The sequence below is a fragment of the Marmota monax genome, unplaced genomic scaffold, assembly GCF_021218885.2.
Source record: "Marmota monax isolate L192 unplaced genomic scaffold, Marmota_monax_Labrador192_F-V1.1 WCK01_AAM20220418_F8-fsc00102, whole genome shotgun sequence".
NCBI classification, from domain to species: Eukaryota; Metazoa; Chordata; class Mammalia; order Rodentia; family Sciuridae; genus Marmota; species Marmota monax.
In genome coordinates this window covers 1,238,026-1,259,378 of record NW_026692494.1, presented here as the reverse complement: position 1 = coordinate 1,259,378, position 21,353 = coordinate 1,238,026, and the positions used below count along the sequence as shown (strand labels likewise).

The 21,353-nt window shown below is 47.6% G+C and overlaps 1 protein-coding gene across 1 annotated transcript; it reads left to right on the top strand.

Annotated features, from left to right (window-relative positions):
* Positions 1–2,676: 2,676 nt before the first annotated feature.
* LOC124092294 (vomeronasal type-2 receptor 116-like) lies at positions 2,677–21,055 on the top strand. Its single transcript, XM_046443753.1, is given in 8 exon segments — positions 2,677–2,787; positions 3,180–3,480; positions 7,546–7,835; positions 9,590–9,817; positions 11,074–11,197; positions 11,653–11,655; positions 13,430–14,326; positions 20,934–21,055. Coding segments are annotated over 8 exon segments (2,076 nt in total).
* Positions 21,056–21,353: the final 298 nt, after the last annotated feature.

Below are 21,353 nucleotides of genomic sequence, written 5' to 3'. Positions count from 1 at the left end.
ATCCCCTGTTTTATTTTTTTGGTCTATTTTATTTTTTTAAATACACAAGAGTGGAATGCATTACAATTCTTATTACACATATACAGCACAGTTCTTCATATCTTTGTATATAAAGTATGTTCATGGCATGAACATACTTTATATACAAAGATATGAAGAACTGTGCTATATATCTATAATATATTACATGTCTTTATACATGTACTTTTTTTCTGCATTACAATTCTTATTACACATATATACTACAATTTTTCATATCTCTGTATATAAAATAGGTTGACACCCAATTTGAGTCTTCATACATGTACTTTGGATAATGATGTCCATCACATTCCACTGTCCTTGCTAATCCCCTGCCCTCTCCCTTTCCCTCCCACCTCTCTTCCCTATCTAGAATTCATCTAATCCTCCCATGCTCCCCCTCCCTACCCCACTATGAGTCAGCCTTCTTATCTTGCTATTCTGTTCCTCTAGAGAATCCTGACTAATATACAGTGTTCTAGAAGTCTCTTTTAAACATTTTAAAAAAACAGATGAGTGTTCAGGCTAAGCTTGTGGATAAGATCTTGGAACATCCATGGGTATCCACCTAAAGATCAAAGTAGTATATGTTGTGTGCTTTTTAGTTGTGCCATGATGGCAAAAGTTCTTTTCATGTTGGTGTAGCAGTTTTACCAAGCACCAAAGGCTTGTGTTTGTAGAGTACCTCAGGACACATGAAGAGTGGCCAAGTAGAAATGTTAAAAGTCACCATTAATGTTACTCATTGAACTCACTCCACTGTTCTATGAATAAATGATGTGCAGCCTCCTGTACTGTCAGGATGTGCTCTGAGAAATGTGTCATAGTCATTTCATCATGTGTGAGCATTACAGAGGTACTTACACAAGCTAAGACGGACATGATGTCACTAGGTGATGTCACCTTTGGAGTCGATGGGGTGTGTGCAGACTTTCATTGACCTAAAGATCATCACTGGTGTATGGCTGTGTTTATTGACTTGTGAAGGCATAAATAAAATGTGGAGTGCTGTTTATCCCTGCATGGAGAATTATTCAGCCATAATAAAGAAAAATTCAGCCAAGTTGTTGGAGTCAAAATCAATGGTGGGGCTGGGGATACAGCCCAGTGAGTAGAGTACTTGCCTCACATGCACAAGGCCCTGGGTTCGATCCCCAGCACCACAAAAAACAAAAACAAAAACACTTGTGTGGGGCTGGAGTTGTGGTTCAGTGGTGAAGTGCTTGTCTAGCATGTGTGAGGCACTGGGTTTGATCCTCAGCAGCACATAAAAAATAAGCAAATAAAATAAAGACCCCCAGTTGTGTATATATGCAAGAACAAGAAGCATTCCAAGAAGGAAATTAAGAAAACAACTTAGAATAGCACCAAAAAGAACAAAACACTTCATGATCGACAAAATTGTAGAGACAGAAACACTGAAAACTACAAAACTTATAGCAACAAATTATAGATGATGCATATAAATGGAAATGTTCATAGATTTCATGCCCCCAAATGCTTCTAATTATGTTCATAGATGAGAAGACTAATATCACTAATAGGTCACCATGACTTAAAGCAACCTACAGACAGCAAATCTCTATCCAAATCCCATAGCATATTTTGCAGAAATAGAAAAAAATTATTGTAAAATAATGTGAAATGCGAGGAAACCTAAATCAACAAAATAATTTTACTACTCTACTGGTCTGCCTCCTATTTATTTGCAGTTTTAAAAATTAGTGCTTTATCGATATACGTAAGGGTGAAGTTCACCATGGTGTGCTGATTGTAGTTCAGACTCAGGAAGTCAAGGATGGAGTGTTTTCTGGCATATTTGGAAGCTAGATCAAAGTACGGGAAAAGGGCATGTGTGTAGGGACCCATGGACATGGGAGGGAGATCCGTGAAGCAGAGGAAGGGGATTGAGGGGCAGCAGGAGTGGCTGGAGAGGGGAGGGACATAGGAAGGAATCTGGCCAAACCTTCCTGTGTACTTATGTGAATGTACTAGAGTGACTCTCAGCTAGGTGTGTCCATATGCACCAAATAAAGAAACTAGAAGTAAATAAAAGAAAGATCCGTCGAGCAGAGGGAAGGGAAGAGGGAGGGGGAGGGAGGGAAAGGGAACGAACTGGGGACTGAATTAGAGCAGATGGCATCCCACGCTTGTGTAGTTATGCAAGATGAATCCTAATATTACGTATGTCTAAAATGAACTAATGAAAAATAAAAACCTGTGAATTTGTCCTTCCACCACATTTACACACCCTGAAACATCTCACTGCAGATCATAAATGTTATGTTTCGTAGCTATTCAAATGGGTCATCATGACCCCATGTGTATATATGAGTACATGACGGGTGTGAGTCTACATCATGCACAACCCCAAGAATGAGAAGTTATACCCCATTTGTGTAGGATGTGTCAAAATGCATTCTACTGTCGTGTACAACTAGACAAATAAAAAATATTACTAAAGTTAAAAAAAAAAAGAAAACTCTGTAGGGAATGTTTCAACAGTGTCAACAGTAGGTACGTGACGGGTAACCACGCGATGACAAGATCCTGGGGCCAGGTTCTCCGTGGGCAGAGCCCAGCACCCCAGCCACCTGGCTGAGAGGTTTGACCCTGCAGTGGCAGGTCGGGGGACCCACGGAGCTTCCCTGGGACATGGCCCACTTCTTTGCAAACCACAAAAGCCATTTCTTCCTGGAGCACACTGTGGACCTGGGAGCCGTGTTGAGCACAGGTGGCCTCCGAGGGTTGCACGGGGTCCTGGATGTCAGCCCTTCCCTTCTTGCTAAGGCCTATTCTTGGCTCCAGCCAGCGCTTCCTCACTCTGCCGAATCCCCCCGGCCGCGTTCACACGAGGACAGAGAAGGCTGTGTCAGGATGCTCTGAGGTCTCTGAAGCCTCGCCGGGCTGTGATGAGACCAGAGGGGCCGGAGGAGAAGGAGAGGCCAAAACATGTTTTTCCAAAGTGTTTTTCAGCAGGATGGAGGGGGACAGGTGCAGAGCCCCGGGGCTGTGGGTCCCCAGAGCCACGGTCGGGGGAGCAGTGAAGACTGGGAGTCAGGAGTGCAAATCACAGAGACGCCAAGGCTGCAGCTTCAGGCCCGTGACACCCTACGGATGCCTCGACCCCGAAGCCTGTCCACACACTCCTTTCGCAGGCGGAGGACATCGAGCAGTCGTGGGACTCCAGGGGCCCTGCTCAGGCACCCACCCTCCTTGCAAGGCCTGAGCCTGTGGACCCCACCCCGCCCGTCTCCCCCTCAGCTCGGCCTCTGTGTGAGACAGACCCTGTCATGCCGTTGTCCCTGCTGGTCCTCCTCCTCCTGCAGCCTTCCCACGCTCCGGGGGCCCTGGATTTGTGGAGGTGTTTCCAACACCTGGAGCCCAGTGTCCACAGAGAGGGAGACCTGCTGCTGGGTGCCTTCTTCCCCCTTTACTACGTGAATCGGAAGGCGCCCCTGGCCCGGCTCTATTTTTTGCTCAGGCCACATGGTCATGAAGTGCCTCACAGGTCAGTTCCACATTGTAGGCATGTGTTACAGGGTTCTGAGTGTGTGTGTTTGGGTGTGTTCAGATCTGCTTGGACAACCGTAAAAAGTGTGTGTGCAAATGAGAGTAATGCAAGCTGGTGGATTCTGCGGTTCTCTCCTATGCACCTGCACCCTTCCATTTCCTTTCTCTTTTGCTCTCCACGCCCAGGGAGACAGAGGAGAGAAACCTGCACCTGTTGGGTGAATTCCACTGACCCGATCCCCATGATGGGGTTCTTGGAATGAGTGATCCTGTTGGGACCTCAATTCCTCTTCATGCCAGGACCCTGGAGTGGGACCCCAGGTGTCCTAGACACTGAGCCCTGGCCTGAGGTCATTCTCACACTCGGGGCCTCACTCTGGATTCCCACTGCTGCAAAAGGCACTGTTGAAATGTGCCTTATAGAAAGGCCATCCCCCTAAACACCTGAAGGACCTACAAAAGATGCACAACTAACGGAATCCACTTAGAGGGGAGGCATTTGGTCCCTGAGGCCGAAGGCCAAGGGAGGAAAGGAATTCATCTTTCCAAGGGGTTCATGCCCATCCTTGGCATCTTGGTCATTTCTTCAGGAAAAATACAGAAACCACTTAATTTCTGGGCTTTTTGTGACAGTGTGGCCTGCGTCTCTAGCAACTGAGCTACTGCACAAATGCTTAAGGAGGCTCCCAGCAGACAGCCCGGGCTCTGGGCGGAGCGGTGGAGTCTGCTTCTAAAACCTTCAACCTTTCAACCTTTCAACCTGCAGCGTCCTGTCCTCGGATGGTGGTTAGGCAAAACGCAATTTCTTTTGCTGGGGTGTCTCTGCCCTTAGCAGTTCCCCCTGTCATCTCAGCAGGTGGCCTTGCACTGGAGGGAGGGGAGAGTGCAGCTGCTGATCTCTGGGGTGGGGTCCCAGCCTTGCGGTTCCTCATCTGGATGAAGACCTTTGTCTGTCCCTTCTCGCTGTTTTGAATTTCCTTCCTTCTTTGTCTCCTTCTCTATTATTAAACAAAATTTGAAATGGGGTATTTTCCGGCCATTGCTTCATGCAGATGGACTCTCTGGTTAGGTGGCAGCTACTGGTTGCTTCCAATCCGTCAGGGTCGGAGAGGCAAAGGAGAGAGGAAGAGGATGGGTCCTAATCTCAGGGGCTCCGAGAGAACCTGCCTTGTCCTTAAGGCCAGTGTGGGGAGAGGGTGGGCATCTCCAGTCCGGACACAGTGCTGGGGGCCTAACCTAGCCCCCTGCCTTCCATCCTCTGGCCAGAGAAGTTTCTGGTCCCCCTGTTCTGCCCACGAGAAGCCAGGCCTCATGCACATGGTCGTTAAGCCCTGAAATCTCCTCTTCCGGGACTTGTGGACGTTCCCATGTGGGCACAGACTCTGGGCCTCACTCATACCTAACCACAGAGCGTGACCACGTTTCCCTGTGGCTAACTGACCTTCCCCTTATTATTTCCGTGCCTACCAAGCGTCCTTCCACATAGAGGTGCCTACGCTTGTTTATTTATGTAAAAATACTGGGCATTTGTGATGTGGCTCAGTTTGTATGACCTTGAGTAACACCTGCTTTATCCATAGTTTAAAACAAGCTCTTCTAAATCCTGGGAGAAGATAACTGGGGCACTTGGTTGTTGCACAAAGAGATGTGCTTCGTCAGGAGCCTTGGCTGCTCGCCTCTAAGGGCTTCTGGGAAAACAGCGACTTTTCACCCCCCAGGTGGAAACTCCATGCTCATTTGCAGTTGCTTCCGTTTTTCTCTCCTCCTCCTTAACCCTCGCCAGCATGAATCTAATTTGTGTCTTTATTAATTTGCTGATTCTGGACATTTTGTATAAATGGATTCATATAATTTGTGATATTTTGTGAGTGGCTTCATTCATATTGTGCCACATTTTTGTTGTTGTTTGGTACCAGGGCCTGAACCTGGGGCACCTAGACCCTGAGCTACATCCCCAGCACCCTCCTCTCCCCCTTTTTTTTAGGTTCCAAGGATTGAATTCAGGGGCATTCAACCACTGAGCCACATCCCCCGCCCTATTTTGTATTTTATTTAGAGACAGGGTCTCACTGAGTTGCTTAGCGTCTTGCCATTGCTGAGGCTGGCTTTGAACTCACGATCCTCCTGCCTCAGCCTCCTGAGCTGCTGGGATTTTAGGTATGTACCACTGTGCCTCGTTCCCCAGCTCTTTTTATGTTTTATTTTTGAGACAGGGTTTCACGAGGTTCCTCACAGCCTTGCTCAATTGCTGAGGCTGGCTTCAAACCTGTGATCCTCCTGTCTCAGCCTGCTGAGCTCCAGGGTTACAGGCATGTTCCACCACGCCTGGCCTTGTGCCAGGTGTTTAAGATTTATTCAGGGTGTAGCATGGATCAGTTAGTAATGTGCATTCTTTTAAAACCTTAATATTTTGGTCTCTTTGGGGTTCAAGGTGCTTCTGGTTGCAGAGAATAAGAAGGAAGGGTGATATGTTCTTGAATTTGCTCGACATAATCTGTAGGATTGTTGTTATCTCTAACTTATGTACCAGCATAGATTGTTGTGGAGACTCTGGATTCTGGAATAAGTCTTCCCTCATCCTAACATTTCCTCCTTTTTGATGCTGTGTTGGGTTCCGTTTGCTCCTCTCTCATGTAGAATGGTGGCAGCCAGATTTGTGCATAGAATGAGAAAAAAAATCTTTTCTTTTTATTTTTTGTTGAGACTATTTGAGGCTCATTAAAACCTGCTAGAGAGTTCTCCATTGTGTTCTGTGCTTCAGATTTTATTACTGAAGAGTAGCAAAGGACGCTGATAAAGCAATCCATGTTTAGGGCTTTGAGTGGCACGTGGACAGTGAGCGTACAAATCTGACTTGGACACTTATGATCTCTTCAGGCTTCTGTTGGTTGGTGCAGCATTGGGAACCCAGCCTCTCGCAGGTCTGAAGTTGGAAAAAAGAGAATTTAAATAGCCAACTTTAAACCCATGTCCAGTGTTAATAGTACCAAACGTGACCAAACTATTCCCTTCACCAAGGAAAATCACAGGACATCAGACAAAGTATTTAAAAGTAAAGAACATTTTTATTCACTGTTCTTAACTTATAATAATCCAAAAAATAAAATAAAGCCTCAGGCAGGTCTCAATGGCAGGAGGGTTAGGTCTATTGGACATGCAACCACATGGTTCTCTCCATGAGCCCTAAACTTCTTTCAAGGATTCATGGCACAGAAACAAAATCAGACCATTTGTTGGGACAACAGAAGGAAATGTCAAGTTCCACAGGCAAAGCCGCTGAGCACAGGACGACTGCACACACTCGGAGAAACACGACTCTTCATTGGAAAAACCTCCTCCTTGTTGACTGTGTGAAACTTGCTCTCGCGGGAACCTCCCACCAACAGGACTGCATTGGAAACAGAAAATGAAACACCCCAAGATAGCGTGGCCTGGGAGAGGGGGTGAAAAGAGAGGCGTTCACTGATGGCTTTCGTCTCTTTCAAGATAGACCTTTTCAAATGCTGGCCACTGGTGGGGAGAAGGGGCTTCACCAAGCCTAGAGGGATGGTCTCTGGGAAGCACCAATGTCCTCCAAGACAATTCTCTCCAGGTGCTGGCCACCGACCCCCGACCCCAAACCCAAATTCCTGAGTGCCCAAACTGACCCACTCACGAAATCACCCATAACCTATACAAGCCCAGTCCCCTCCTTTGTTCGGTGGCTCACTTTCCACCCAGAGAGTGGGTCCATCAGAACCATGACTCCATTCCTCAATAAAGGCTTTTGGCTGATCTGTGAAGTGGGCTTTGGCCCGGAGTCTTGTGCTGACAGACTGTACAAAACCAAGTCTGTCCAGTTGACAACAGGGTCATCGGCTGATGTCACCTCACCCCACTCAGTTCCCTGCAAATTTCCCGGAGTCCTGGGAACCTTGCTCACACTGGCTCCGTATGCCAGGGCAGGACCTCTCGTAGGAAGCCTGGGTGAGACTTCCCTCTGCTGGACCAGGCAGGGGAGTGGCCTGAATGACACGCCTTGACCTTTCTCTCCAATGCCGCTCCCTCTTAGGTGGTTCTGGAAGAATTACCAGTATGTGCTGGCTTTCTACTTTGCCATCGAGGAGATCAACAGGGACTTGCACCTGCTCCCCAACCTGACCTTGGGGTTCCACATCTTCAATGCCTTTCACAGTGACCACAGGACCCTGGAGACGGCTCTGCTCTGGCTCTCTGGAGACACCGAGTTTCTCCCGAACTACAAATGCCAGACTCAGAGCAAGGCCATTGGAACGCTTCTGGAGCTGTACAAGATGCCCCAGGTAAGCGCGCTGTAAATTCTGGAAAGAGACATTCCGGTCTCCCGGGCATCGCCCGGTCACCTCTGGTCAGAGAAAAATGTGGAGGTCGAGCACGTATTATGCCTTGAGGGGGTTCAGGTGGGAAGGTCCCAGGGGAGTCCCCGTGTTCTGAGATTGTCACAGTGGAAGGAGAAGGAGCCGGGGATACCTAGATACCTGGGGATACCTTAGTCTCAACCAAGGTTACTTTCTAGGGCTACTGTTTCCATCCCTCAGCCACTGGGGACACTGGCTGCTGGCAGCTCACAGTCATGTGACTGCTAGGAAATATCTTCAGTCGGGAACCTGCCCATCCTGGGACACAGCTGTCTCAGGCACAGCCAGAGGCTAATGACTGTCATGGGGGATGGTAACGTCTGGGCATCTGGGTTCTGTTTGGAGCAGCACTGAGGGCCACCACAGTTCCAGGGATCCCAAGGGCTGGCTGTGGCTGTTATACCCATGTGGTCACCCGCTCCCTCTGCCCAGCCTGCCTTGCTCACCTCCACCCATGCAGATCTCTTGTGAGCACTCCCAGGGAACCGCGCACTTACCAGTCTCCACACCACAGGCCTGGCCCGGGGACCCATCCAACACAAGCAGCCACGACGAGGAGGCATTACTGCCAATCACAGGCACTAGCTTTGGAGAATCCTGTTCTGGAAGAATTAAATTTTATAAAATCAAAGAGGATAGGGAAGCCATCTTTAAGATGATGTAAGTTGTTGTGATCATAAATTAAGTCCAAAGTACCAGGAGATCCATGTAGTAAAGGTTTCTTTCTTTCCCTGAGTTTACATGCAGTATTGTCTGCTGGGGTCAAGGATGAGGCACACACGCCACCTGGGTCATGCGTCATCCAGAGTTCTTTATTTCCTGCTGCAGGAGATGGAAGCGCAGGTGGATTTCACATGTCCTTCCCTAACGGTAACAGCACTGGAAACATGGTGCTCTGTGCCCCCAGAATGAGAGAAGTGGGTAACCTCTACAGCAGTCTCTCCCTCTGCCTCTCGTATACAGACCTTTCTTTCTTTACAATGCTTCAACTTTAAGTAATTGGAGAATTTAACAATAGTTTTTTAAGCAATGAGAGATTAATTACTTCCCGTAGCCCAGTGTCACGGGGCTGAGAGATTCCAGGGTTAGCTCTCTATCAACAATCTCATTAGAATCAGGGGTTTTGATTTTTTAATTTTGGAGCATATAGGGCTTCCTGCAATGTCACAAGACAATTTCATTCTCACCTAAAAAAGTCAGAAAGCATGGACAGAAACCAACTCGTGTTGTGTCCTTTAAAGCCTGAGGTGTAACTGATATGCAAAGTCACACCTGTTTAATCTTTGCAGTTTGAGGAGTGGTGACATGTACATGCCCCGGGGCCATAAGCACAGACAGGGTGCTAAGTGATTCGTCCCTGCTGTGCCCATTTCAAAGTACAAGGATTGGCTTTGAAGAGGCCCCAGACAGACTCCCCCGGTCAGGGTTCTGCAGAGCCCAGCCAGGCCCCTGAGGGCAGCATCCTGGACAGTTCTGATGGGATTCCGTCACTCCCAACCCATTTCCAGGGAGCAGAAGACTTTCCACTTCACCCTCGGGATGGTGGCCACCCAAGCAGCCCTGAGCCTCCAGAGGAGGAAACCCCAAGAGCAGGGGGTGGAAAAGCAGGACGGTGTGGCCCATGGGCACCGTCCACCTCTCACCCGAACACTCCTCATGTCCAACTCTGCCTCCCGCAGGTGCATCCATTCCTGAAGAACGTCCGGTTTACCAACAGCGCTGGGGACCACATCTCCCTGGGTGAGAAGAGCAGCCAGATGGCCCAGTACGACATCCACAACGCTGTGAATTTCCCTGCTGGTCTTGGGCTGCTGGTTAAAGTAGGAGAGTTTGTCCCCAGGAGTCCACTTGGTCAAGGCTTGGTCATCAATGAGGAGATGATAGAATGGCCTATTGGATTCACAGAGGTACGATCCCAGTTCAGTGTTGGGTACATGGGAGGGATCTGGATGGGGCCCTGAGATGAGCCTGACCGTGACCTTTAACCTGGCACTAAACTCACCCTTCCCCACTCAACTTGTACTCCATGATCTGTGATCTTGCTTTTGTAGATTCTGAACTAGCACCTACAGGAAGAGAAGTTTGTAGAAGCAGTTAAAGTTTGGGTATATCTATTCATGCAGCGGTGATAAAATTGAACCAAGTTGATGAGCAGAGATAAAGATAAAAATACAGATACACAAATACCAGAAATATTCCTCCACCTATCCTGAAACTCCTAGTCATGGGTGGTCAGAAACCTTATTATGTTTTGATGCACTATAAACACGATGAGGATTACTACACCATTTGCCTCTTGGAAGGGATCATTTCCATTTTCTTTAGAATTTTGGGTGCTGTTCAGTCTTTATACTCAGTATCTGTTAAAGCACTGACATGACGTCATGTCAACTTTTCACAATTGGAACACTTAGGCAATTTTGTAAATAATTTATATAATAATCGTGGTTTGCACTGATTATATATATATATATATATATATATATATATATATATATATATATATTTGGTTGTGGTATTAGGAATTGAACTCAGGGGTGTTCCACCATTGAGCTACATCCCCAGCCCTTTTTTATTTTTATTTTTTCATTTTGAAACAGGGTCTCACTCAGTTGCTCAGGCTGGCCTTGAACTTGTGATCCCCCCACCTCAGCCTCGTGGAGTTGCTGGAGTAGCTGGGATACAGGAAACCTCCCGCTAGGCTCTGCCTCTTAATGGTTCCAGTACCTCCCAACAGCGCCACCCGGGGACAAGTCCCTTAATTTAGGGACCTTTTGGGGATGCCATTCAGATTCAAATCAAAGCACCAACTGAGAGTGTGAGGGCGGAGGAGAATATTTTCAGGCACCCAAGTCCATAGGACCACACAGAAAACTGCACTGAAAAGGTCTTGGATGCTGAGGTTCAACAGGAAGAGAGGAAACCCAGGAAGTGTGGCTGGTGATGTGCAAAACCAAAGCTGGCCCTGAGATGAGAAGCAAGGGATTAGCCAGCCATGGTAACCCAGGACTAGACGTCTGGGTGTCAAGAAGGTGGTGGTCAGAGGTGTAGCGATGGTCCTCTATCGAAGGTCAAAGTCCTTTCTTAGGAGGAGAGATCGTGACGTTCTCTTAAAGCTGCTGATAATGTGCAGAGTCGTGACTGTTGCTCTCTTTTCCCTCAGACTCCTCGATCTGTGTGCAGACAGAGCTGTCCCCCGGGATTCAGGAAGATCCCCCAGGAAGGAAGGCCCGTCTGCTGCTTTGCTTGTGTGTTTTGCCCAGAGGGACACATTTCCAATCAGACAGGTAGAAGACGTGGGGCTGCCCTAGGATAGCTCACGTCTCTATTTCTCAGTAAAAAGAAACCAAAGGATTGGTGTCCTCTTGGGGTCATAGTGCACCACTCAAGCTTTCAATATATCCATTTATTTATTCTTGATCATCGGTGCATCATGATTATACGGAACAGTGGGATTCATTATCCCTATCTGCACATGCACATGATCAGTATGTCCATTTGATGCGTAGGCTCTTGACAGGTAGTGCTCACCTGTTGGGCTCAACTGTGAAACTGACTCCGGTGGTCACCTTTGTTGACTGTCCAGCACTGCAGTCTCAATCCGAGACCTCCAGGTGCGCCCGCTAACATCTACTTGTGACATGTAAGATGTCAAATTCTCAGGGTGTGGGTGATTGAAGGGGTGAAACCACATGTAGAGGGGAAGACTGGTGTGTTTCGTATCCAGATGATAAATACACAGCAGGTAAGCGTGAGTTGTCATGGAAACCCCTGATTACATTTTGGACCCTGGTCCTCAACACCATGCGAGGTATTAAGTACTGTACTTAATACAAGGCCCTATCCTTTGGAATATTATAATATGATAAGGTAAAGGAACATGTTAACTTGTTATGAGGACAGAATATTTTAATAAAAGGCATAATCCAGTGTCCCTCAAAGTCGTCTTTACCCAAGATATAAAGTCAAGGATTTATATATCAAAACAAAATGTGTTGTTGTCAAGCACAAGTTAAAGGGATAGTTAAAACGGCCTCCATTTTTTCAAAATATAAAGAGTAAACATAAGGATTGAGATTTCTGACAGCCCTGGGTGATTCCCTTCATCTCAGCAGCAGTAGTCATTTGGCTTGAGTCATTGGGCAGAATAGCTATCTTCAGGTGTGTTTAAGTTAACAAAATAACAATCTCCCTGTTTGAGGAAGATTTGAAACACGGAACAGTGTGTAGAACAAAAAGAAAAATAGGAGAATGCAGGGCAGGGGCTGTGGCTCAGCGGTAGAGCACTCGCCTAGCATGTGTGAGGCACTGGGTTTGATCCTCAGCACCACATAAAAATAAATGAACAAAATAATAAAAAAAAGAGAGTATAAAACACAGGGTCCATAATACAACATACCCACACTTCTGTGTGCCAAGCATGTCTCTGAGATAGAAACCAGGAGCCCCTGTTCACTCTGTGAAGAGGAATGAGATCTTGTCTTCTCTTTTGGTACCAGGGGTTGAACCCAGGGGCGCTTCACCACTGAGTCACATCCTCAGCTCTTTCTGTATTTTATTTTGAGACAGAGTCTCACTGAGTTGCTTAGGGCCTCTCTAAGTTGCTGAGGCTGGTTTTGAACTCACCATTCTCTTGCCTCAGCCTCCTGAGCTGCTGGGATTATAGGCATGCACCACGGGACCCAGCTAGGAATGAGGATCTTAAGAAAAAGATGTGCCAGGCTGGGGATCTAGCTCTGTTGGTAGAGCTCTTTCCTTGCATGCACGAGGCCCTGGGCTCAATCCCCAGCACCACTCTTAATGACTTCAGAATCTTGTCTGTTGCACGAGTACAGACGAGGCAAAACACTGCCTGCACAAACAAAATTTAACTGAAACATAGACGTACCCATCAAGGTTCCTTGGTCCACAACTGCCTCTGCTACAGAAGCAGAGCTGAGCCGTTGCATTGGGGACACCAGGGTATGTGCAGCTCTCGGTATTTGTGACCTGCCACTTTACAAGAAAGGCTAACTAACCAGACTTCCAGATGTTGATAAATGGAGACTCCCCAAAATGCAATCTATTCTTAAAAATTGATTGAAATACCTATTACTTAGAGGTTAATTATTTAAATTCCCCCATTCAAATGTTTTCAATTTGATCTGTTTTCAATATTTATATGGAAATACTAACAAGAATAGTCACTGAAAAATGAAAATGTGGGATGAGGAAAGACTTGTTCTGCCAGATAGCGGGTCGGGGGAAGTCACAGCCTTGCGGACCTCACTGTGCCGCATGAGAAGCCCAGAGACACCGGCCACCTGCTGAAGGTCCTGTGGGAGTGGGTTTGGTCTCCCCTGCAGCTGGAGGCGTTCTCCCTGCTCAGGAATGTAGCGGCCACTCTGGTGTGCCTCTGTGTGACAGCGCAGGCAGTCTGTACTCACAGTGATAGTGCACAGGTGACATTTTCTTCAACCTGGCAACGATGAAGAAGTTGTGGAAAAGAAACACTGAACCTTTCTTTGCTTTTTCCCCAGATGCAGAGCGGTGTGTCCAGTGCCCCGCACACGAGCACCCTAACAGTGAGAGGAACCGCTGCCTCCCCAAGGCTGTGACCTTCCTGGCCTATGAAGACCCCTTGGGCATGGCTCTGGCCTGCTCGGCTCTCTGCTTCTCTGCCCTCACAGCTGCTGTCCTTGGGGTCTTTGTGAAGCACAGAGACACCCCCATAGTCAAGGCCAACAACAGGGCTCTCAGCTACATCCTGCTCATCTCCCTCACCTTCTGTTTTCTCTGCTCTCTGCTCTTCATTGGCCGTCCCGGCACAGCCACCTGCATCCTGCAGGAGGCCACATTTGGACTGGTGTTCACTGTGGCCGTTTCCACGGTCCTGGCCAAAACTGTCACTGTGATTCTGGCCTTCAAGGTCACTGCCCCAGGGAGAAGGATGAGGCGGTGGCTCGTGTCAGGGGCACCTAACTTCATCATTCCCAGCTGCTCCCTCATCCAGCTGACTCTCTGTGGAGTCTGGCTGGGGAACTCTCCTCCCTTTGTGGACACAGACACACACTCTGACCATGGCCACATCATCATCACGTGCAACAAGGGCTCAGTCACTGCCTTCTACTGTGCCCTTTGATACCTGGGTTCCCTGGTCCTGGGGACCTTCATGGTGGCCTTCCTGGCCAGGAACCTGCCTGACACCTTCAACGACGCCAAGTTCCTGACCTTCAGCATGCTGGTGTTCTGCAGTGTCTGGCTCACCTTCCTCCCTGTGTACCACAGCACCAAGGGCAAGGTCATGGTGGCCGTGGAGGTCTTCTCCATCCTGGCCTCCAGCGCAGGGCTCCTGGGCTGCATCTTTGCCCCCAAGTGCTACATAATTCTCAAGAGACCTGATGAGAATTCTCTGAAAGGTTTGAAAGATAAAAGAGGTGCTAAGGGAAATCGGCATTCTAAGGTTTTATCTCATGAGTCTGTAGCATATTTTTAGGATTTTGAACCACAAACTGCCCTGAGTTTACATCCTAGTGTCATATAAGTGAAACTGACTGTTTAAAAAGTCATTGTGTAAAACTAACCTTAGCTACTTTACAAACGTGAATACTCTATCAAATTATGATTGTTAGGTGCAGGACGGGCTGAACTATGTTGTCTGCAGGGCAGGCTGAACAAATGTTAGCTGCAGGATGACCCACGCACTCAAACACCCCTCTGTCTGGTCCTTTATCACCTGTTTGCGTCAAGTCTGAGCAGTGAACCTCCCGCTCAAGTCTGAACACTCAACCCCGCCCCCCTCGTGCCAAGAAGGCAGCTTGCAGACCCAGAGGCCCCATTAGATTTGGGCTATAAAGACTCCCTCCTGCCGGGCCCCTCTCTCTTGCTCTCTCTCTCTCTCTCTCTCTTTTTCTCCTCTTTTGCACTGCTGCAATAAAGATCTCTTGGTCGCTCCGAGTGTTGTGGTCACTTTCCTTTCAATGATGGTCTCTGAAAATGTGCATATTATGTTAACTTATATTTTATTTATTAATCAATGGTCATTAGATATTTGTATTTTGGTAAGGCATCTAAATTACACCACTTTATGGTCTGTTTGCCTCTGACTCACTTAGAGTTTGTTGCTGTTAGCATCAGTACATACTTGGAAATTTTTCCTGAATACAGAGCTAGCAGTCAAGTTCAATGTTGTTACCTGAGTAGACTCTGTTTCCCTGGAGACCTTGTTAAATGATCATTGTCCAAATGTTTTGAAACGCTGCCTTTATCACATGCACGTGTCGTGTTAATCTATACATAAAACTGATTCTAAAATCATGTGTTGAGGCAATTTACTGCATTTTGGTTTTGCCTTTGCCAAGGTTTTCTCTTTCCAGATTCACCCTCGAAGACAATGATTTTTTGAGGTGAAATTCACGTAGTGAGTGTGAACCCGTGTGAATGTGACCAATGACCAGCACTGATGACACCTACATTCATTGAACACGCGCCTTCACAAGGGTGTGCTAGAGTCGGCTCTGGGTAGCTTCAAAATGTTTCCACTGCCTTATCATCAGACTCCTCACCCATTAAGTCATTGCTTACAAATCCCCTGACCTGGGTCTGTAACCACAATCCCCTTGCAGGGTCAGGTATGGATTTACCTGCTCCCAATGGTTCCGGTCAGTGGGCTGCTCTCTGTGTCTGCCATCTTTCACTTAACATTGGGTCTTAGGTTCACGCACAACACAGCGCGTGTCATCTCATGGCCAAGCCCAGTTGTGCCTGGCCAGTGGGGTAGGTTGCTGAAAGGCTGAAGAGAGAGCCGCAGACAGCACAGGAAACACGGGAGGCTTGCAGGAGATCAGAGATTGCAATGGGCAGAAGAGAGCACCTCCGTCCCCCGTGGTGCTTTGCCAAGCCGAGCCACCTGACCCTCAAGGAGATTTGCCCAGCAGCGACTGCGTGAGTGGTGCGTGTCCTTTCCCCAGGGCCCTCGCTCTGCCCCAGACGCTTCTCAGTTAGGCGTGGACGCAGGGGCGTGGTGAGCATCACGCACTCAGTCTGCTTGGATGAGCCGCATCCCAGGGAGCAGCGGCCCTGGCGTAGGTGTGAAAAGCACCTTTCTGCAGATGACATTCGCTTGTCCTGGTTCCCAGTGTGCTTGAGAGATGCCAGGGCCCTTCAGGAAGACACCTGCTGCACTTCCTGCCCAGCCTTGCTCATCTGTTGCCTTGGCTCGGCTAGTTCTGGGGAACAGAAAGGGACATGGTGCTTTACTGTTCCCCTTTCTTTAAAGACGACACGGTACCTTTGATTCCTTTTTTATGACTGGATAACATTCCATTCTGTGGGTATATCATATTCTGTTTTCGCCATTCATCTACAGATGGAAGTTTGGGTTCTTTCCACCTTTGGCTTTTATGATTAGAAGCTCTGAACATTTGTGCACAAGGATTGGCTTGGGTGTGTGTTTTCAGTTCTTTTGGGTTTGCACCAAGGGGTGGGATGGCTGGGTCATATGAATTCTAGCTTTTGAAGAAACACCCAGTGTTTCCCCCACTGGCTGCATGAGTAGATTAGCACACCAGCAGTGTATGAGGATGTCCCCTTTCCCACATCCTGAGGCTACAGTTGGAGTTACTCTAAATGGGGTAGCAGGGATGTACTCCTAAGAGACCACCCCAAACTACCCTGAGATGAGAATATTTGAAATTCATAAAGGTGTTTCCAGGGTGACCAGTGAGATTTACAAGGGGAGTTGACGTGTGTATATAGATATGTTATGTATAGTTATAATGCACTAATAAAAACATCATAAAATTCTACCATATTATTCTTATGTGTGTCAAAGCTTGAGGAACCCTAGAATGATAGAAAGTTTCTCCTTCCTGATGTACGTTAGAAAAACCTGGAGTTCTGGAATACCAGTGATTCAAGAGGCTGAGGCAGGAGATCACAAGTTCAAGGCCAGCCTCAGCAACTTAGGGAGTGCTCATCACAAAATAAAAACAGTGAAAAAGGCCCGGGGATGTGGCTCAGTGGTAGAATGCCCCTGGGTTCTATCCTCAGTATAATCCCACCCCCCAAAAAGACAGCATCCTGCTATCTTAGCCCCTCCCTCAGTCATTCTGAAGCACTTTGGGATACGTCCAGGTTTGCCAACTGCCCAGGTGTCTTTCATGTCAGTCAAGGTCCAAGCCTACAGCCACCAGCTAGAGGAGGGATCTGTAATCAGCTCTGCGTGTAGACGTGTCAATCATTTGAGAAACGTTTTGTCCAAACTTATAACACGGGCTGACTTTACTAGCCTTGCCTAGTCTTGCTTTCCTCCCTGGTCCTTGCTAAGGACAAATACCCGCTGTGCTGACTGAAAACGCAGGCCAGGGAAGGAGTTTGGGGTGGTGCAGAGTTTCTGGAAGTTCTCTGCCTATTCCCAGAAGAGACATGAATGCTCTTCCCCTTTATTGGCTGATCGCCCCTCATTGAGAGCACCTCCATCCCCTGTGGCGCTTGGCCCCTCATTGAAGGGCGATCAGCAAATAAAGTTGATTGGGATGATGAGTTTCCACTTCTCCTTCTTTTTCGGTATACTGGGGCACTCCACCGCTGAGCCACATCCCCTGCCCTATTCTGTATTTTATTTGGAGACAGGGTCTCACTGAGTTGCTTAGTGCCTCTCTGTTGCTGAGGCTGGCTTTAAAGCAATCCTCCTGCCTCAGCCTCCCGAGCCGCTGGGATTACAGGCATGTGCCCTGTTCCCGGTTCCACTTCTCCATTCTTTGACGACTGAAGGAAACTTTTCCTTCTCGCCAACATTTGTCTCTTGGATGTTGGATTTTCCATGGGATGAACTTCTAGACTGGGGTTTGGTAACACAAGCTGTACCTGGTGCCAGTGGAATCGGGATTTGTGGGGGTGGACACGCTCATAGGTAGTTCTAAAACTCCTGGTGATTCTCATCAGGTGGAGAGCCATTAAAGTCACCTTGTAGAGAACAATTAGGTTTCTGGGCCTTAATCCCAATTAAAGTTAAACGATGTCAGGTGAGAACTCTGGATTCCTGGGTTCCACCTGAACCCGCTCCCAGTATGAAAGGATTCACACTCGGGCACTGGGGGTTCCCGGAGGGAAGAGGAGCTGAGACCAGGCTTGGAGCTCAGGCACCTGGACCGTGGTGGTGGCACCGGAGACGTTCTTCTTCCCCGTGAACGGCAAAGGTCGTACCCAGTAACCCTCCTGGGTGAGTGGGCTTCTGGTGACGTTGCCACCAGTCCCTTGCTGGTTCCTGGACCTTGCCGGCACACTGCAAGTCCCCAGGTCATCAGGAGCAGGTCAGGCGTTTCTCCACCCTTCCTGTGCCAGCATCCTGGGGGGAGTCCCTGCGGGGCGGGCTCCCGAGTGCCCACCAGTGGCAGGGAAGAAGCCCTCTCTCGCCCTCTTCTCCCTGGCTCAGGCACAGCCTCCCACCCTCCACCCCGGGGTTACCTCATGACACTTCTGATGCTCTGCTGAGCACTGTGTAAAGACTAACCAGGCTCATGCAGGTAAGGAAAAAAAGTTTCATTTTTCCCCTTGAATATTAAGCCTTAGTTGGAAGATGTGAAGTTGAGAAGGGAATGATCCTAGTTTAAGTGGTGTTTTTTTTTTTTTTTTTTTACCAGGGAATTGAACTTGGGGCACTCGACCACTGAGCCACATCCCCAGCCCTATTTTGCATTTAACTTAGAGACAGGGTCTCACTGAGTTGTTTAGCAGCCTCTCTAATTTGCCGAGGCTGGCTTTGAACTTGTGATCCTCCTACCTCAGGCTCCTGAGCTGCTGGGATCACAGGTGTGCACCACTGTGCCCGGCCTTAGCTTTAGAGTTTTTATTGATTATCTTCAACCGAAAACATTTGCCTCGTGGAGGATGGTGAGGATGGGCTGGAGATGGAGAGGCTGTTAGGCATGTATTGGAGAAGGGTGGGTGAGCAGGGTGGGTGGATCACCCTGGGGGATGGCCCAGTCAGCTCAGGTAGGGCCACTGTTCATGCAGCAGTCTCAGGCCATTAAGCTCACAGTTACCTGCACAGGTAAAGGGTCCGCGTCTGGGAAGTACAGTCGCGTGTTGCTATCCACCAGAAACTGGCTCCAAGACCTCATGAATACCCAAATCCACCCTGCTCAAGCCCCTTATTTAAGATGCTGAGGTATTTTCACATAACTCACATTTCCCACATACTTTAAAGTCATTAGAGACGACTTATAATACTTCATACAATGTAAATGCTGTGTACAACTGTTGTCCTTATTTCCTAAATGATACAGTATATCAAAAAAATTCTATATAGCATGCTCAATACAGATGCAACTTTTTCCCTGAAGATTTTCCATCCATGGTTGATTGACTCTGTGGAGCACTATGCACAGAGAGGAAGGGCTCGGTGCATTTTATAACTTTCTTTATGTATTTTAAATCTCACTTCATTTACATCAAACTACTAAAATGTGTACTAATTTAAAATATCACTCAGGAAGTATAAAGCCACCTGTGGAAGTGAAAATTTTCAACATAGGCATTCTTTTTTTTTTTTGAAATTTTTTCTTGGCTATAGATGGACACATATCTTTACTTTTATATGGTGCTGAGGATCGAACCTGGCGCCTCACGTATGTGAGGCAAGCGCTCCACCCCTGAGCTACAGCCCCAGCCTCTAAACATAGGCATTCTTAAAAGGAAAATTCATGGTTGGGTGTGGTGGCACTCACCTGTAATCTCAGCTGCTCGGGAGGCTGAGGCAGGAGGATCCCAAGTTGGAGACCAGTCTGGGTCACAGTGACATCCTGCCTCAAAAATTTAAAAAAAAAAAAAAAAAGACTGGGGATGTAGCTCAGTGATAGAGCGTTTGCCTATGGACTCAATCCCCAGTAGCCCCCATGAAAATTTCTTAAACTCTACTAGATCTCATTGGTCTATTGAAGCAAAGCAAAACAAGACAGATTAGAGATTAGGCAGCTTCCACGACCAGGGCAGGTTCTGAGAACTGCAGCCAACCGTGGGGTCCGACAGCATTTCTGTGAAAGAAGGAGGCATAGAAAACTGGATGGCTGCAGCGTGGTCAGTCCCTCAGTGGGTGACAGCTTGACCAGTTGTTGACACCTTTCTAGGGGCCTTCCGAACCAGCGAAGCTCAGGTCCTAGGATTGAACTCTACGTTCCTTTGGCATGTTGTACCCAGTCTAAATCAAAGGCCTCCTACAAAATATTATTTAGCAGTTTTAAAAATGCTCTGGGCACCGGCTGGGGGTGGAGATCCATGGGAGAGCACTTGCTCAGTCTGCATGAGGCCCTGGGTTCAACCAAAGTGGGGAAATGCTCTCAGCCTTTGCAGAACTGAATGTGGACCTGGGAGTCTTCAGGGCATGGAAATTCCGATACATTTGGTCATCTGATTTCATGTGGATGAGTGTTCCATACAAAAGTCCAGGAAGACAAGTTTGTACAATCAGATGTAAAATTCATCTTCACTGACTCTTCCCACTTCTAAAAGTTAAGTACAGTTTCTTCCTTGTGGGTAGAAATCTAAAACTTTTCTACTCTCCTTCCTAATAAAATGCAGGTATGGAATATTTTAACAAATTCGGCATCACAGCTCACAGGTGATTTTTGTTCTCGAACAGTGATTGTGGCATGATGTCCATCCGATTATGTATTTCTACCTGTCTTTTCTTCTCCAAATTATTACTGAAATATAATTTGTGGAGAAGTAAAACAAAACAAAACAAAAAAACACCACCTCCAAACATGTAGCCCATCATATGAACACACACTGCCCACTCTCCTGTGCCCTACCCTGAATCCATGAGCAGAATATCGGCTTTACCAGAGGTGCTTTTCCTGCCACCCTGTTCTGGCTCCAACATGGGCGCCCTGTCCTGTAGTAGCCCATGGATCTACCTTGCCCTTCTCAATGTGCGCGGGATCCCACGGCCACGTGTGCATTGATACCGGGTTGTGAGGTTCCTCCTAGTGATGTGGCAGTGCTATTGGTGAATTCTTGCTGTGCGGGTTCTTCCTGTTGCAGATACCACGGGACTTGTCCATTCTCTTTCTGATAAGCACGATTTCACTTACATCCCAGGGCTGTTACACACCGTGGCTGAACTGGAGCAAGCACACGGTGCAGGGAGCCCGGTGGACCTGTGACCCGCTTTCACAGATACTGCCAAGCAGTTTTCAAGGTGGTTTTACTAATTTAAACTCTCACTAGCTTTATAAGAATGATCTGATCATTCTGGAACCTTCTTAGCATTTGGGATTGCTGTTTTTTTTTTTTTTTTAAATTTTCGCAAAACTGACATGTGTCTAATAGTATCTCGCTGTGAATTTTTAAAAGATTGAACCCAGCCTGAGGCTGGACTACTACATTGGAAGACAGTGTAACAACAAATATGCTAAAGTAAACAACACTGGAGAGACTCAGGATGGAGTGACTGGTAACCCG